General features: G+C 40.5%; 3 protein-coding genes across 3 annotated transcripts in view; 2 read left to right on the forward strand and 1 right to left on the reverse strand.

Annotated features, from left to right (window-relative positions):
* The window catches only part of LOC110064761 (G-patch domain and KOW motifs-containing protein-like), a 62,851-nt gene that overhangs the window by 16,014 nt on the left and 28,330 nt on the right, over positions 1 to 18,507 (reverse strand). The window contains exons 5-7 of the mRNA XM_089276449.1: positions 16,449 to 16,575; positions 15,783 to 15,867; positions 6,624 to 6,685 (exon numbers count right to left, since the gene is read on the reverse strand). Coding sequence (XP_089132575.1) covers positions 6,624 to 6,685; positions 15,783 to 15,867; positions 16,449 to 16,575 — 274 coding nt within the window. The remainder of the gene's footprint in view (positions 1 to 6,623; positions 6,686 to 15,782; positions 15,868 to 16,448; positions 16,576 to 18,507) is intronic.
* LOC110064762 (uncharacterized) lies at positions 1,066 to 1,951 on the forward strand. Its single transcript, XM_020771861.2, has one exon. It carries the CDS (start codon positions 1,066 to 1,068, stop codon positions 1,930 to 1,932), a length of 867 nt encoding a protein of 288 aa, XP_020627520.2. The 3' UTR covers positions 1,933 to 1,951.
* On the forward strand, positions 2,278 to 3,222 carry LOC149100912 (uncharacterized). The gene has a single exon (XM_089276526.1). It carries the CDS (start codon positions 2,278 to 2,280, stop codon positions 3,220 to 3,222), a length of 945 nt encoding a protein of 314 aa, XP_089132652.1.

Raw genomic sequence — 18,507 nt, forward strand, 5'->3', positions numbered from 1 at the left:
ACTGCAGAGTATAAATTGTTGCAGCTAAAGAAGTACCTATCTGGAGAAGCGTTGGCAGCAGTTGAGAGCTTAGGACATTCGGCCGAGGCCTATGAAGCAGCTAGGGGCAGATTGGCGAGAAAATTCGGTAGTCGATGTTGTCAGATCAATTTGCACTTAGAGGAATTGGACCAGTTCCGACCAATTTGTCCTGGAGAAGCCAAGGACCTAGACAGGTTGGCAGACTTACTGGACGTGATTGTCATAAATCTGAAAGAGGCCAGAAGAAAAGAGGAACTTGGCAATGGGTCCTTGTACATGAAGGTACAAAAAAAATGACCAATACCATGCTTGCTAATTACAACCGGTGGTTGTTTGAGCAGACAAAAGTGGAATGTGTTGAGACACTTCGTGAGTGGATCATGCAAGAAGGTGAATTCCAGACTGCTGCGGCAGAGACACTATGTGGGCTGATAGGAAAACGAAGTGATCGCTCACACACATTCTTTGGTCGGACAAGCGGTTAAGGAAAGCCTGTTAGCACAAATTACCCACTTTGTAAAAAAGATCATCCAGTGTGAAGCTGCGAAGAGTTTAAGAAAATGGATGTGCAAAGTCATTGGCAAAAGGCTAAACAGCTCAGACTCTGTTACCGTTGCCTCTGAAGAAATCACAAGGGAGGGCGATGTACTCAAATTAGTCGGTGTGGTATTAATGGCTGTCAGAAAGCGCACAATCGGGTATGCATGGAGATCAGTTTGTAAATGGTGGAAGTGCTAGCAAGTCACAAGTGATAGAGCCAGAGAGGAGCCTACCCTTGGACATGGGAGCTAGTGAAAACAGTGCATGGAGTTCTGGCATGGAGGGGGAGCGAAGTACACGTACTGAACACTCCTTAACAACAACCATGGCAACCACAAAAGCTCCAGAGCCGGCAAAGTATCTCGCCTTGTGTACAGCACGTGTAGTGGTGAAGAATGGGGAGCAAAGAATGATCGTAAATGCCTTACTTGATGACGGAAGCACAAAGACCTTCATGAATGGTGATGTGGCTGCTGAGCTAGGATTGGAAGAAGTACCCAACGGATGATAGTTAATGTGTTAAATAGCGAGGAAGATTCCTTTGAAACCATGCCAGTGGAGTTCAACCTGCAGAGTATCGATGGCAAGACTTGTGCAAGAATTTCATCATTTACTGCAATATGGGTGACTGGGAACATGAAACCAATTAACTGGAAACGGCAATCGGGAAAGTGGAAGCACCTGCAAGGTGTTAGCTTCCCCAATCTTGGCCCTCGGCCAATCATTGACATGTTGATTGGCATAGACTATGCCGAATTGCACTTTTCCATTGGAAATGACTGTGGCCAACCTGGGGAGCCGGTGGCTCGACTGACACCTTTAGGCTGGACGTGTACTGGTTCACCTGAGCTGACAGAGGACAGCGTGCAGCAGACAAATTTCAACATGGCCCATTTCGTTCACCAGCAAGAGAAAGAATCAAGCTCCGTATTGCAGAAGTTTTGGGAGGTCGACTCATCTGGGTCAATCACAGAAAGAGAGTTGTTGAAAAAAGAGGAAGCTGAAGCAATAAAAGCATTTGAGAGCTTAGTGCAGTTCAAAGGGGAAAGATATGAAGTAGACATGCCATGGAAACCAAACGCCCTCGAGTTTCCAAACAAACGGTTGATCAGCACTGAAAAGAGACTTCTGAAGGATCCTCAGCTAGCGGCATTGTATTCAGACGTCATCAGTAAGTACATACAGAAGGGCTACGTTTCTAAAGTGACACCCTCTAAGACAGAAGAGAAGGCCTGGTGTCCTGAAAAGAAAACTACAAAGACCAGGGTGGTTTTTGATGCCTCTGCAAAATTGGATGGACTGTCATTGAATGACGCCATCTGCCAAGGACCAAAACTCCAAAGGGATATCTTTGATGTACTGCTACAGTAACAGTTTCCAGTAGCCCTAGTGTGTGACATTGCAGAGATGTATCTTAGAATTTGGATATCACCCTCAAGTAGACCATTCCATCATTTCTTCTGGAGGGACGTAGATCAGTCAAGACCTCCAGATGTTAATCAGTTCATTAGCCTTGTCTTTGGAGTTAACTCGTGCCCCTATCAAGCACAATTTGTTTCCCAGAAGCATGCAAGGGAAAACCAAGGGCAATACCCGAAAGCTGCCGAGACAATCTTGGAGTCTACATACATGGATGAGAGCATGGACTCTTTCCCTAGCAAAGAGGTGTGAGCAAAACTTTATGAGGAACTATCAGCACTGTGGGGGTCCGCAGGTATGGATGCCAGAAGGTGGCTTTCCAACTCACGATCAGAGCAAGTACTGAAGAAGATACCTGAAGAAGACAGGGCTGCCGAAGTGGACTTAAACAAAGGAATTTTGTCATCAATGAGGACGCTTGGTGTGTTGTGGTTGGCTAAGGAAGATGTTTTCACTCACAGAGTGAATCCGCCAGATGAGAAGTTCCAATTGACCAAGCGAAATTTCCTGCGTAAGATAGCCATGCTGTTTGATCCTATGGGGTTTCTGGCACCATACGTGATCCGGGCAAAGATTCTACTGCAAGAGATGTGGACCTCAGGATTAGATTGGGACGTCCCACAACACCAAAGCCAAGCTAGACAGGCCAAGAAGTGGTTTGAAGAGCTCACAGAGTTGTCAGAAGTGCAAGTCCCTCGTTGCCTGCAGTTGAACTCAGATGTTGAAACAGTTACCTTGCACACCTTCACAGATGCATCAGGGGATGTGTATGCTGCAGCAACTTACGTAAGGTACAAGTACAAGGGTGGTACAATATCTACCAGCCTAGTGGCCTCCAAGACACGAGTGGCACCACTATCAGCTACAAGCTTTCCGAGACTCGAACTTATGGGAGCTGTTTTGGGATTAAGATTGGCCCTGTCCATAGCCAAGGTTCTTAAGATTGACCAGAACCTGCTCACATTCTGGAGTGACAACATGAATGTGCTGTGGTGGATACGAATACCCAGTCACAATTTTAGATCATTGGTAGTGAATCGAATAGGAGAAATGCATGATTCAAGCAGTCCTACTGAGTGGCGTCATGTTAGCACACACCAGAACCCTGCCGACCTGCCAACACCCATCACCCCAAATCATTTCCTGATTGGACAAGTAGGAGGCCAGTTCAGTCCCAAGAAGAGATGGAGACGGGTGCAAGAACTAGTGCGATATTTTTGGCACCGGTGGCTGCGAGAGTAGCTACCAACTTTGAATCGTAGGTCCAAGAAATTAAAAAAATTCCAATAACCTTCCAAGCAGACGGGCTTAGAGGGTAGATCGTAGATTGTAGAGAGTCGAGCGTAGATCGAAGAGAGAAGCTGGTAAAACGTAGAGAGTAAAGCGTAGATGGGCTTAGAGGGTAGATGATAGATGGTAGGATCGTAGAGCGTACATCAAAGAGAGTAGCTGGTGGAACGTGGAGAGTAGAGCCTAGATGGGCTTAGAGGGTAGATGGTAGATGGTAAGATCGTAGAGCGTACATCAAAGAGAGTAGCTGGTGGAACGTGGAGATTAGAGCCTAGATGGGCTTACAGGGTAGATGGTAGACCGTAGAGCGCAGAGCGTAGGTCGAAGAGAGTACCTGGTAGAACCTGGAATGTATATGTGCTTAGAGGGTAGATGGTGGATCGTAGAGCGTAGATTGAAGAGAGAAGCTGGTAGAACATAGAGAGTAGAATGTAGATGGTAGAACATATAGCGTAGAGCGTAGAGGGTAAACTCAATACAGAATTGTACATTAAAACGATTATTAAAAAACTGTAAACCTTAATAACACTTTAATAACACTTTACACCCGCTATCAAAATGCCACATCATCTCACAACATGCCATCTTTCGACATGCTAAGTAACCTGGCCTACATCAAAATGTAAGCACAAGCGGCTTCTTTACGGTCGACCTCGACTTTAAGTCATGAAGATGGATTTATTTGACATCAAACTAAGGCTAGGAGCATCAAGAAAACATTCTGTGAGGGATAAATCGACTGCTTTGAATGTTTACATCTTTCGAATACTAACTGAGCAGTAGCGGCCCAATTGTACCGGAAGTCACTATTGAGAGCCGATCGACTACAGTAAAATCGTTTGAATTATTCCGTAAATTGGGAGTCCACAATCTTCTTCATTCATTTTAGGTCAGTAATTGTCATATACTTGTCATTTGTTCTGCTAATAACTGGAAAAATTGCTAGTTTCACAGGCAAAAAGTATTTCAGCCATTTACGTAGCATGTCGAAAGATGGAATGTCGAGAGATGGTCGAAAGATGGCTCCTATGCACGTAACACTGAAAGCGGGTGTAACATATATGAGATAATAAAGAAAGCCAATAAATTACAATTACAAAAATTACAGCATCGCAGATGGTCGAGAAACTCGTACTCGCAACCTAATATTTTTTATCACTCTACTGGTTTTTTAAGCCTCTAAGCTGGTGTAGAGAGTAGTCAAAAATTCTTGAACTGATAAACTCGTAAATACATAGAGTGTAGAGGGTAGATGGTGGACTAGTGAGACAATCTCAGATAGTGCAGAGCGCAATTGATAGCTCTGATACAGTAGTCCCATAAGTACTCACCCCTGCTCGGTTCACTTCCGGTTTGTGTCTACCTTGGTAGTCTGCTACGGCTTTTCCCCTTTGCAGTGTGTATGTTTCAAGGTTGTATTTTCATTCAAGGTCCAAACATTACGCACAAATTAATTACTACTGGTGCTTTAAGTTGATTTTCGTTCATTTTAAATTCAACAATACGCTGAAGCAGCAAACGTGACAATTTAGCTCTTCACGCCAACTTTGTAACTTGATACTTGTGTTTTTCTCGCAAAGCCATGTAATATGAAACCCCTGTTTTCTCCAAAACATACGGAAGATGTCCTTGTTTTTTGGAGATAAATGCAAGAAAGTTAAATATCTGATGTAGTGATGAAGAAACGGAACAGAGACGATGTTTTACTAAAAATGCAAATTTTTACCGATGAACAAGAACTAATTTAATTATCAGATAGTCACGAAATACCACTTTCTTTTTCTGTTGCCACCTTTGTTGTTAACAATAAAACAATTCAAAATTAACACAGAACGATATTGATGGCTGAGAAGCTTTTCAACGAAAAGTATTGAAGATAAACAGCGCTACTTGGCCGATATGAATGAGTCTCCTCAAAGACTGATTAAATTAATTTGAACTTTCATTAGGTGCCACGGCGTCTACAGCAATATTTGAGCATTTTCCTGGTTTCTTTTGTTACAAATTTACAATTTGCGGAGTATTAAAGCCACTAACTTGAGAACTTTTTGATCTCTCTTACAGACACAATTAAGGCAAGAAATAAACAAGTCGCTAAGGAGAAGCAATATATTTGAACTCTGACAAGCACACTATTGTAGATTGAAAACAGCAGATGATATTTGTTGAACCGACCTGTTTGTAATTCTAAAAGCTACGCAGCCATAGTAACGTTTCACTTTTGCAATAAAAAGGGACAATTGGCGCTACCTGAAAAATAACTGCCGTCCTTGGTCACATGACACGATATATAAAATACTGCGTGTAAAGATAGTGTATAACACTAACAATGCTAGAACGCATGCGTCTTACATGTTGAGCTCTACCATAAGGAAAACCACTCAACATTTGTGCGTGATTCCGTATGCAATGTATCCTTCACCTAATATAGAAGCCACGAACCCTAACTAATCTACGCATGCGTTTAGGGCAAATTAGTTTTGTTCTAAGGAGAATGGTACCACAAGGAGAGCAAGGGGTTACCTGAAACAAATATATCGCTTTGCGATGTTCAAAGTGAAGCGACGGCGATGGAATGTGTTTTACGTAGAGTACACATGTACCTTTCCCACCCTACTCCCACTACTTCCTTGCCTCTAGACTAATCATGAATTAATTGAAATTAATTAATTAAACAAACATTAAAGTTTACACCTTAGCGCCATATGGCCATACCGCCATATGGCCATAGTGCCATAGCGCCATAGGGCCATAGTGCCATAGTGCCATAGCGCCATAGCGCCTTAGTTCCTTAGCGGCAGGCAACCCCCATAACCATCCCAATACTGCACTCTGCACTAAAAATGGAGTGTAGCGTAGAGCGTAGAGCGTAGAGCATATAGCGTAGGGCGTAGGGCGTAGGGCGTAGGGCGTAGGGCGTAGGGCGTAGGGCGTAGGGCGTAGGGCGTAGGGCGTAGGGCGTAGGGCGTAGGGCGTAGGGCGTAGGGCGTAGAGCGTAGGGCGTAGGGCGTAGTCAGGGTAAACTCAATACAGAATTGTAAGTTGAAAACAATTATTAAAACACTGCAATCCCTAATAACACTCAGCATTCCCTAAGCGATATAATATTTGCTACAATAACTATCCGCCATTAAAACTCTACGGTGTACACATATTCGAGAGAAACAGAGCTTAAACATTCAAAATACTACCGTAGAGTCGTAGAGCTCTACCAAAATTTCTATGCCTTATCGAGCTTCATAAAACGGGCTGGGTATAGGTCACACAGTATGTGAAAAGGGGGTGTCTAATTTATTACAGAAGGTGTCAATACTATGGACAGGTTCAACTGTATGTAAAAACCTGCAACTCACCTTTCCACACATATTCCGATGGGAGCCTTTCTCTATTACCACTCCTACGCCAGGCCTGTAATCTAAAAGAAATATTATTAATAACATTCATTACCAATGGCTACTTAGTTTGCAGTACATGTCACAACAAATTTTGTCTAACTTAAACTCTGACAGCCGAGATCTACTAGTGATCCATTTAAATGCTACGCTTTAATTGAATTGAAAATGAAGTAATTTCCTCTTTTTTATAAAGCATGTTTCTTTGATAAAGGGTTAATACTTAAACTGTAATCTTCGTAAAATTGCCATGGTGGTTAACTCACCTTTATCAACTACAAGTTGTTGAAAGAAGCTAAACCTGCTCTTATGTTAAGACCAACCAAGTCCTGACTAGAAAACCCTGTCTGTTGAATTGGTTCATGGTTTCATGCTGCGAATCTATCAGGTTCTAAATTCACTTGCTAAGCTCAATTTGCGCTCAGCTACTAATATACCTAGAGCAACTCTTAAGCTTAAATACCATGCTTCCAAACATGCACAACTTTTTATATAATAACCAAGTTATTCTCACATTTTCATTGGTTCTCGCCTATGATCTATTAGAGGACAGATGCACAATTGCCGTCATCATTAGAAAGTTTTTCCCTTTGTGTTTTGAAATGGCGGAAAGTTTTGACAATTTAGATAATATTTTACGTGAGTGGACCAAAGAAAAGGTACAAAAATGTCTTGTCGAGGCATTGAACAGGTACGAGAAGCAGGAAGAAGAAAGATAAAGCTGTTTCTTTTTTTAAAAAATGACTCAGAAAAAGTACTCGAGCAGTCTCAGTCAGCAGTCGAGCGAGACTAAACCAAGCACAAAATTGGTCTTAGTAAGCTGAAAACCATTGCTTTATCTCAAATTTAACAAGTACCCAATAAACAAAATGTTTATGAGATTAATTTATTTAAAAAATTCAACTTTTCTCAGTCTCAAAATAACTGTTGACACACTAATTGATGTCAGGAATGAAACATCAAAACATCAAAACATCAAAACATCACTTCTTAACCTTCCTTTCCGATGCGCGAATGTTCCAGTCTGTTTCAGGGCACGGCGCACGCAAAGTATAGTTCACTACAGCTCACGGCCAACTGTATCACAGCTAAAAGGTGTCTCCGACATTGTTTCAAACTGATTTGAGAATCACCAACCACAGAGGACACAAATTTCCACTGTCACTAACGCTCCTTTCATTCAAAACTCGAATCGAATAGCCTCCAGGTTGACTGCAACCGCAAGTTTTCTGAGAGCATTTTTTCAACTCCTGCAATATTCAAGGCAACGTCCAAGCTTTTTGGCTCACAGGGCTGCTCTGATGACAAAAACTGACTTGATTTTTCCAGCATTTTCTTTAAGATTTGTAGATTTTGCAGTTCAATTTTGCTTTCGCTGTAAGTTTTCATTCCACGAGAAGCAACGCTTGAGTGTCCACTCGAGTCAAGTTTGACGGTGGCGTGATCTTCCTGGACCAATCACAATTCTTTACTATGCATAGCAACCAATGAGATTGCTTCGTTTTGCATAGATAATAATAATAATAATAATTTAATAACTTCTAGAGCGCTATTTCCATTTACTGATCAACGGCACTTTACGACTTAAAATAAAGTGCCACTAACCCCAAAATTTTTTTTCGCTAATATAAATTTTCTTTTTCTCCTGATCACCACTACAAAAAGATTATCGTTGTAGCTACTTTCGTTAATTTTCTATGAATTTTTAAAGTTTCTAACTTTGCCCTTTTCCATGTTCACGATAGAGGAATAGCGGAGAATGGGACGAGTTGGCTTCTGACGTCACATCGGGAATAACAGTATTTTGTTTCTGAGAAGAATGTATGCGAACTTGCGATAGTTTGTGTCGAAATCGTTGCAGAATGCAAGGAAGATATGTTGTTGGAGGCTGCAGCAATACAGGATGCGTAGAATAGAGTATTCCTCTTCATTCAATACCTCTACCTCCATGAAACTCGACCAGAAACGAGAAAAAGATCAAAGAAGTGGGCTGATCTGTGCGAAGCTTAAGCCGGGATTTCTTCGATCTCGGGTTCGCTACTACTGTAAAAACCTAGAGATTTTCATGGCCTATATATTCTTCTCTATCTCTAGTGGAAAGCTTGAAATTGTCAAGGTACTCCATAAGACACGAATTTGGGATAAGCTGGAAGCCATCTCACTATTTCGAACGCAAACGATCCTCCGAGTCCCAGACAAAACTATATAGGTGAGGAAATTACACGTCGAATCAAATGCATCGCGTTTTTTGTACTCAAAATAGAGACTTGTCTAAACGAATAGTAAACGAAACCTAAGTTCTACAACCACGTGAAGAAGATTGTTGAGGCATCGAACTGGTGAACTAGCTATGTATTGGTGGATTTTAATAAAAACACACGCACGCCAGAGGTCGCCGGTAATCCAGCCGTGTTTCTCAATGGCCATTCCGAATACAGAATTGTTTTGTTCTTTTAGCTTCGTCTTTGAGGAACGAAATATATCTAAATTACAAACTTAGAAAGGATAGAGCAGTTATAAATATATGAGGAAAGTGAAACAAATGATTAAGATTCGACTCTATAGCTACCGACGGAGATTGTCGTGCTGATGTTCAATCACCGTTTAGGACAAGCCCTGTCGGCCTATCGTAAAACTCATAGCTGCGAGACTACCCTTATTTATCTAATTGAGCACTGGAGATTGGCTAGGGGACAATAAACAGCTAGTAGGAATCTTATCAACGGATATGTCAAAGGCCTTCGACTCCATGCATCCAGCTCTGTTACTGAGTAAACTCAGAGCATATGGCTTTGAAGAGAATCTCATCAATTTGTTACGCTCTTATTTATGTGATCGCTCCAACAGAGTGAAGCTGACATCTCAAAAAAGTTCTTGGAAACAAGTTAGCCGAGGTTGCCCCCAGGGATCAGCGCTGGGGCCGTTATTGTGGAGTATTTTTCAAAATGACTTAGTCTATGAAATTGAGCAGAATCTAAGCATGTATGCTGATGACCATCAACTCTTCGAAATCAGCGATAACATGGCGACGATTAATGACAACCTTAATGCGAGCGCAACAAAAACCTCTTTATGGTACGAGTCGAACTTACTTAAGGGGAACCTCTCGAAATACCATACCATGCTAATCAACAATAAAAAGAGGGACAGCAGAGACGAGATAAGCATAAATGTACAAGGAACTGGCATTGAATCTCTGGACAGTATTAAGTTATTAGGTGTAACTATTGACAACAAGCTTAATTTCAGTGAGCACATAAATATCACGTGCAAGAAAGCGAACCAGAAGATAGGTGTATTAATGAGACTCAAGAACTTAGTACCCACCGTTGCGAAACTACACCTTTTTAAGGCTGCTATTCTTCCGTATCTCACCTATTGCCATCTTACCTGGCATTTCTGCCGAGCAAGTGACAAGAGAAAACTCGAACGCACCCTGGAGAGGGGTTTACGTGCAGTCTTCAGAGATAGCAAATCTACTTATGAGGAACTGCTGAAGAAAGCTAATTTAAAATCTCTTTACGAAAAAAGACTACAGGATATAGCTTGTTTGATGTTCAAAGTGAAGCATGATTTGTGTCCTCCAAACGTCAAAAATTTGTTCTCATTGAAAAGTTCTACTTACAACCTTAGAAGCGCAGATTTCCACATTCCCAGATTAAATACTGTCACCTATGGGAAACACTCGCTAAGATATATTGGACCTATGCTGTGGAATCGACTCTCAACTAACTTAAAAAACTTACCGTCTCTACAATCTTTTAAAAGACAGATCACGTTACCTAATCTTTCACAGACAATTGAACATGAATGCGAGAACTGTGTTTTATGTAGCACGTGATCTACTTACGAATGAATTATTTTAGAATTGTTGGAATTACTGTAAATAATGTAGTTAAATTTTAGTCTCTTTCTATTGTAAATATCAAAATTAGGTTTTTAAATTTTATAATTTATTTTATTTATTTTATGTGTCCCTTATTAGTAGACGGTTTTTTATCCTCGGCTAGAATGTATTTGACACATTAATAAAGTTATTGTTGTTGTTGTTGAAAGAAGAATGCGCTTGTCAGTCAACCGAAACGCAAACTAATAAGTCGAGGACTCCCAGGTTATTAGCGTGCGTAAAATGGACATTTCATTCAAAATAACAGTGAAGTAGAAATGTATTCATTCAACTGAAAGTATACTGAACCTCTTTTCAAGATCTTGTCGAAGGATTTTCCATGATTTCACTAGTACGAAATATGCAAATTTGCGTAGCTTGTGTTCGTACACAGTAATTGACTATGCATATACTACGGTCGATCGACAATACTGAAGCGAAAAGTTACCTCACCTTCGAATATTGTTTGCCAACATCTCTGCTTATCTCTTAGGTTAAAACTATTTTCAGTCATTGATCTGGAGAAGTAGACAGGAGTGGAGTACGACTCTATCGCATTTTAACTTCTATTTCGGGGGAAATTAATGTTTGAATGTAAAAATGTTTTGACACTCCGAAATTTGCACGTTCCGTAAAGTCAAATTACCAACTCTTCGTGTTCATTGACATCTTTATAACTCCTTAAGAGCTTTAAGCTAACTCTTCAGTCATTATTTGCACCTTTATAACCCAAATGGACCGGCAAAGTGTCGATCCCGGCCTAAATATCATTAAACAACGCAGCGATCTCGACTGGTGACCCACACTTCGAAATGGAAAAAATATGTACATCGCAGCCATCCAAATCGTAGCTAGACTCCGAATTGTAATGCTAGACGATACAGTTCTTTCACTTAAAGTTCTTGTCCAGTTTTGATAAAATATGAATCACAAATAACCAAAAATGTTTTAACTGCCCTCGAAGCTCAGTCAAAAGTCTCTTGAGTGTTTTAGCCCGGTTCCCGAAGTGACGTCACTAGTAGCCCGACCCAGATCCACTTTTGCGTGGTCGTGAACATCGAAATTATATGGGGGGGGGGGGGGGGGGGGTCTGAACACCGCAACACCGCAAGAAAAGTCAACGAAACACCGTCACCGCAACTCGTATTTTTAACGCCATGATTCGTTCATCTGCACTTGAAACAATACTTTTACACCTCAACAATTTTCCACAAAATAAACACATCAGAACGCTTTTCATTGCGCATGTGTCGATACTGCTGATGCCTGTAAATCAGTTTTCTTGCTCTTGTGAAGAAACCTTGCGGGAAGCTAGGAAGCGGACGAAAAAAGAGAGGAGCCTCGAGAGATGGCCTTTACCCCAGATCCCTATCTTCTTTTACATGTACTTCACTCACTTTTCTTGGTGTATAAACCCACAAACTGAAGCCCTATCTTGACTGGAAGTACTGCTTTCCGGAGCTAGCTGCGTTTGCGTCCAATATCGATAATCGTTTGAAAAAATAGAAGGACAAGAAAGTCGCAGGACCTGGGAGTGGGTATAGACCGGTATCAGAATGACCTCTAGACGAAGCTGAATAGCAAAACGAAAAAAGAATAGTAAACGTGTGTAATTTACAAAGCGTCCATAGCTTAGAAAGCCTTCTTTCTAACCTGCCGACACGACATCTCAATATATTTTGTTGCCGGTAGTTTTCGCCACCTTTTCCTTCTTTGCGTAGAAAAAAGCTGCGCAGTCAATAATACATTATACTCGGCCTTGGCGTTTCCAGAATTTCCAGGATTGTTTCTGTCCTCACTCCTCCACGTGTCTACCGAGCACTGAGCTCCGGGTGGCACAGGTCGAGTTACTTGTCAAATTACGTTATAAATAAAAACAGCTTTGGATTGACAGCCGAAGCATGTTGAAGGTTGACTAGGAAGTGATGGTCTGTATTTTGTTACAAATTATTAACCTCAGTGGTCCGTGTTTGTCATAAATTAGCATGGATTAACGGAGTTTACATGCTAAATTTAGGTCAAATTTAGGTTTGAGAATGGTAAATCAAAAAACCCCAGCACCGGAAACAATTTCATTTCACCGAACGCCGCAGCGTGAAAAACACAAACATCACACACCGCAGGGTTTGAGATCACCGCAACACCGCAAGTTGAGATTTTATTCATCGCATCACCACATTAAAAAAACATCAACACCGCAACACCGCAAATCCCCATGTCCCCCTCTATGTTTAAACGCCTGTAGAAACGCAGGGATTTTATCTATCGAGATCATTTTTTCACTGAAGTAATCATGGAAACTAGTAGATTTTATTAAAGGGAATACATTTTTGGGGGTTAGTGGCACTACAATAAAATTCAAATTTGCAAAACTAATTACATGTCTATTGATAAAATAGAATATTTATAATAATGATAATAAACTTAATTTATTTAGTAATACTAATGAGAGTGAATATATTCACCTACAGAGATATTGTATACATCATTGACCTTACCTAACTGCTGTCTAGTTCCTATTAATATCAACTCAGTTGTATCATCATTAATCAGAGGATAGACAATAGATTACGTCAAATGGCTATTTTCGTGTTCGCCAAAGTGGGCAAAGGGCGGCTTTCAAGTTATGTTGAAAGATTTTGAAAAAAAAAGCGTTTTCTGTAGTTTGTTTTATTATTATAAAAAACAAATAGATTCCATGTTGCTGTGCGCCTGTTCAGTAATAGGTCATAGAAGATGTCAAAATGTGGTAAGAACATCAGTGACACACTCGGCTATCGCCTCGTGTGCCACCTATTTGTTCTTACCACATTTTGACATCATCGGTAATCTATAACTGAACAGACAACAAGGAATCTATTTGTTAAATATACACATGTTAAGCATAAACCAATTCTGAAGTATCCTCTGCTCTTCCCCCATCTTTCCACCTTTTGACACACAAGAAGACAAACTCATCATCATCTTCAATATCTTCTAATCTGAATGTCAGCCATTTCACCTGCAAGTTGTTTTGCCTACAAGTCAATTCGCCCACATCGAAGTCATTTTGCCTACATTGAAATCGATCCACCTATATGATCTAAGTCGTTTCACCTACACTTGAGTCAAAGTTATGTTGCGAAGATAGCTAAATATAAGTGCCATACTTCTTTAGATGGAAAAAAAACAGAAAAAATTCAGTGGCGCACGGTACTCTCTAGCTACACATTGGGGTTGCTCAGCAGTTTTTCTCTGACTGGAAAAATCCTCCCACCATTCGAATATTTTAGCCTGCAAGGAGTGGTATCTTGCTCTTTGAATCCTATTTAGTTTTCTTCTGAACCCAAACGAATTTGCAGTGCCGTCAGCAGAGCCAAGGAATGTCTTCCCCGCACTTGACAGCGTTTCATTATCAACTTACTGCTGTGAAAGACAAAGAGAAAAAAAGTAACACTTAAGCCTGGTTTCCATAAGATCGCAGACGATCGCAATGGATCGCAATCACAGGATCGTAGGTTCTGCGATCTGCGATCATATGGAAACACGCATCTGCAGTTGTTTGCAATCCATAGCAATCGTCTGCGATTGATCACAGAAAATAGAACCAAGTCCTATTCCCTGCGATTGCCTGCGATCGTTGCGATCATAGGGAAACACAATTGCGATTCATTGTGATGGAAACTTATCCCATAATATTAATAATCAATCCCATTTGAACACTCCATAGCAACAACACCGTGTTATTCGTTTGTGGCAACGCTACACTCATTTCTCGTAAACAACAGCGGAGTTAACAGGGCTCGAAATTGCGACTCACTGGTTGCCAATGCGACCAAAAATTGAGCACTGGCGACTAAATTTTCAGAACTGGTCGCCAGCTGGCGACTCGCGTTTTGTCCGATAACTAAAGAAAACCACAACACAACTTTGTTTTTTAATCTTTTTATTAGGAAATCAATCTGATATGGTAGCTAGTAGACAACTCACCTTTCCGTCCCCAGTAAAATAATGTCTGAATATTACAAGATAATCGAAAAAATGTATTTCGTCGATACTGCGTTCACGGCGCGCCATATTGTTTCAGCGGCTTCTTCCGAAATTGGGATCGCAGGCGCACTTCAATGCCATGTGCTTTTCATTTGCCGCGAAAATGGCGGCAGATGGCAGATACCAATCAGTTGAAGGAATATACGTGAGTTTTTACGTGCGGGGAATGAAGATTCAAGCATGGCGTTGTTTGTCGGCAGCGAAAGGCGGCGAGGAAAGCAAGTCGAAAATAAAGAACGGCATTTCGAAGAAGTAGCAAAGGGAAAATACGCAAGGACCCGTGTTTGTCTGACAATGAAAACCACGGACTTAAAGCGTTTTATGCTTCGCTTCATTTAAAATGACTATGGAGACAACCATCACCTTCGGACCAGAGACATATCACCTGAGAACAACAGTAGCTTTATAACTTTTTTACTCGTGTTGTTTTTAATTGCTTTCGCTCTTCAATTGTGACTTTTCTTGCGTGCAAAGTAACGTGTAAAATCGTGTTCTTGTGTAAGTTATAATTATATAAAATAAGTTGGCGACCAAAATTTACGATCTGGCGACCAAAATTTTTCCGTTAGTCGCCAGCTGGCTCCCGAACGAAAAAGATAATTTCGAGCCCTGGTTAAGATGGAAGAAGGTGAGCCTTCTGACTGTTTGGTGATCTTCAAGTTTCTTAGCTCGTTTGTTGAGACAGAGCATTCAGCATAGCTGCGCCATCGCAGTGGAATACTCTACCGAAAAACATTACTATAATTGTTTTAAACCTATTTGTCAATTTTTAGATATGAAAACTTTTTAGCTTTTTAGTATTGTAAAGTAGTATTGTAATGTAGGCGAATCCACTCAGATCGTGTCGGCGAAAAGGCTTTGATCATGTAGGCGAAAGGACTTCGATCGTGTAGGCAAAACGACTTCGATCGTGTTGGCAAAACGACTTCGATTGTGTAGGCGAATCGACTTCGATCGTGCAGGCAAATCGACTTCGATCATGTAGGCGAATCGACTTCAATCGTGTAGGTGAATCGACTTAGAAGTTAGGCGAATCCACTTGTAAGCGAAACTACTCGTAGGCGAAACGATCGGGTCACCTCTAATCTTTCCCGCTCTTCTTGCATTCATTCACAGCACTTAGCAATTGCACACAACTGTTATCAATGGCTTTAACATATCTGTAAGGCTGACATGACAGGAATTAAATTTGCAAAGTGAATTACCTAATGATGTATCCTGTGGAACTGTCTCGCCGACTCCTTTGAAGTGCCTCACACGACCATCTTTTTCTTTAATAGGACCAGACACCTAAAACAGTGAACACAACGAGAATGATATATTATAGAAAAAATGAAACTGAAGTAGCTGCTTGTAAAATGCAGTTTCCTAATGAAGTCAATGGACTTTCAAGCACAAAAACAGACACAATGTAAATACAGAATTCAAGTTATTATTTTCCCTGTGGAAGATACATTTTGTATTACACCTGACAGACTAATGGTACTGTACATGGTGGTGAACAAGAACAGATTTTACTTTCTTGAGGTATCTTTACTCATTTTGCAAGCTCTGTACTGTTCAGCACAACAACAGCAGAAATGTCTAACAAGTTACAGCCATAAAATCATTGTCATAACAGGAGCTCTTAACAGTGACAGCAACAACATGCAGTTGCAACAAGAGTAAAAGCAAAAACATTATGATCATAATTAATCGCAATAAAAGCAGGTCAATGATAATTCAACTTACAACAATGTAATTAACATTGAACAATAATATAACCAAGAGCAGCAAAAATTATCATGACTCGTGAAATAACAGTAACTGTGTGACATTAGTCACAGTATGAAACAGCTACAAATGAACAAGTACATGTCAAGTCTACGTACAGTTTTTGAAGATGGGTCTCCTGGTTTGCGTTTCCTTCCTCGATTCATTTCATCAGATGGTGGTCTGCTTTCTGCTCCTAACCCTAATCCTTTGGATCTTGGAATGTACTCTATGGGTTCTGCAAGGCTATCAAAGTCAAAGAAAATTTAACAGATTTAACAGACAAAATAACACCTTTATCACTGAAAATGCATAAATATGTCTGACCGTTTGTCCAAAAACATGCCCGCTATTTTGGCGAGAGGTCTTGACAAGGTTTTCATAAATTCAGTCATTTATTTGAGCAGGATGTCCGAAATGATCAGGCAATATACCCTAATTTGACTCGAGATGCTTTAGACAGATCAACAGTAATTAGACACGCTCATTTTTCAGCCTTTCTGGGTCATCCAGTCTTGCTCTGTTGAATTTATGAAAACAGTCTTACAGAAATCAAGTGTTTTTGATTTATTTGTTTATTTTATTTATTTATTTTTGGCTTTCGCATGAAATGCAGAGAACTTCTTACTGCTTGTTTCATTTATTTATCTATGTTTTTAATTATTTATTGCTACCCCCCTCCCCTTTTCAATTGGGGTTAAGTTTAGCCCAGGCTACACTCATCTAAATTTCAGTTCGCGCGGTGACTCTGAGAAGGATCTGACTGATTAGCGTTCTATAACTGCTGTCTAAAGGAAGTTAAAGTCTGCTCGAGGACATCATTAGGTCCAATGAAGGTGCAAGTCTAAAAATTTGCTAGCAAGCGTCATCCATGTTCGTACATGAAGCGGTCCTGAGATGTGTAAACGGGTCGACATTTAGCCCTGTAATAGTAGGCTGTTGGCGATAATATTGTGTTTGCTTTAGACAGCAAAGAGCTTTAGCCACATCAATTTAGGGTTTGAAAGTACAATGGACTAGACATTTCTAGTTGCTGTTGGCGTTATTTGGTCTAAACTTTGAGTGGCTACAGACTTGTGTGGATATGGCATTTCCCGCGCAATGAATTTCAAGTACATCTGGGACTAAGCTATTTGCAGGCAAAACATGGCCACCAGCAGAGTGAAGGAAATCACGTCAAAGGCTGATCAATCATAAGTAGCATTTAATTTCCTTGTTTCATCAATTTTGGGCGTTTTCAGCCTAGCCAACTATTAGACATGTCTGTGATTCGCTAGGGCGGAATATATTTATTTGTGTGGCTTCCAGTCGATGATTGACACACTGACATCATGTGGAGTGTTCACTTGCTCATAATTATGGCCCAGTTTGTTTGAAGTTCAATCGATTCTTGATGTAGAAACCTCTTGTTCAGTCCATTTAGGACGATGCAGGCCTTTAGAAAGCTAGGAAAAATTTCCACATAACACCATACATTCATTACGCATGCAGAATGATTAATTATGTATGCGCTCTATTGTTTTTGAAGTCAACGGCTGCCTAAGGTATTGAATATATACATTGATAATTACTGCTTACTGTATGAATAAAAGAGGATTTTATTGCACGCTGCCTTTTTTGCCGATTCTCTTCTTCTTACCCAGGCTCCTTACGCATTTTTTTTCCTTTTTTTTTTTGTACCCCTCCAGGTCTCGAACCCCTTGCCTTTCACATACCTCTCACTTTCCAATCTCTCCTCTACACCACTACACTATGCTGGGTTCAGTTGAGACCCACACCTCAAAAAGTTATTTTTATTTTACTTGACTCATTAACATTCCAAAAAATATTACAATTCACTGATGAATAATACTCATCAGTTTAAGCATGTTTCACACTGTACGAAAACATGCATTGGATTTTTAGATCAACTGGGTCAGTGGTGAGTTTCGTTTCTTCTTTATACCGTTCATTGAAAACTGACCCAATGCTACAAGAGTAGGCTCACCGTGTATCGTTTACGTCAAAGCCTTTTTCACCGCTGTCAATTCTTCTCCTTCTTGTAATCTTCTTCTCGATTGTTGAATGCTCTACCTCTTAAGTCTACGACGTCTTAGACTGTTTGTTCATGTCCTGTGCCAATGGAGATGACTCCATTTACTTTATACCAGCTGTTCATGAAAGAAATACAGTTGATAC

The sequence above is a fragment of the Orbicella faveolata genome, unplaced genomic scaffold, assembly GCF_042242905.1.
Source record: "Orbicella faveolata isolate gen_17 unplaced genomic scaffold, um_ofav_v1 contig_4, whole genome shotgun sequence".
Lineage (NCBI taxonomy): Eukaryota > Metazoa > Cnidaria > Anthozoa > Scleractinia > Merulinidae > Orbicella > Orbicella faveolata.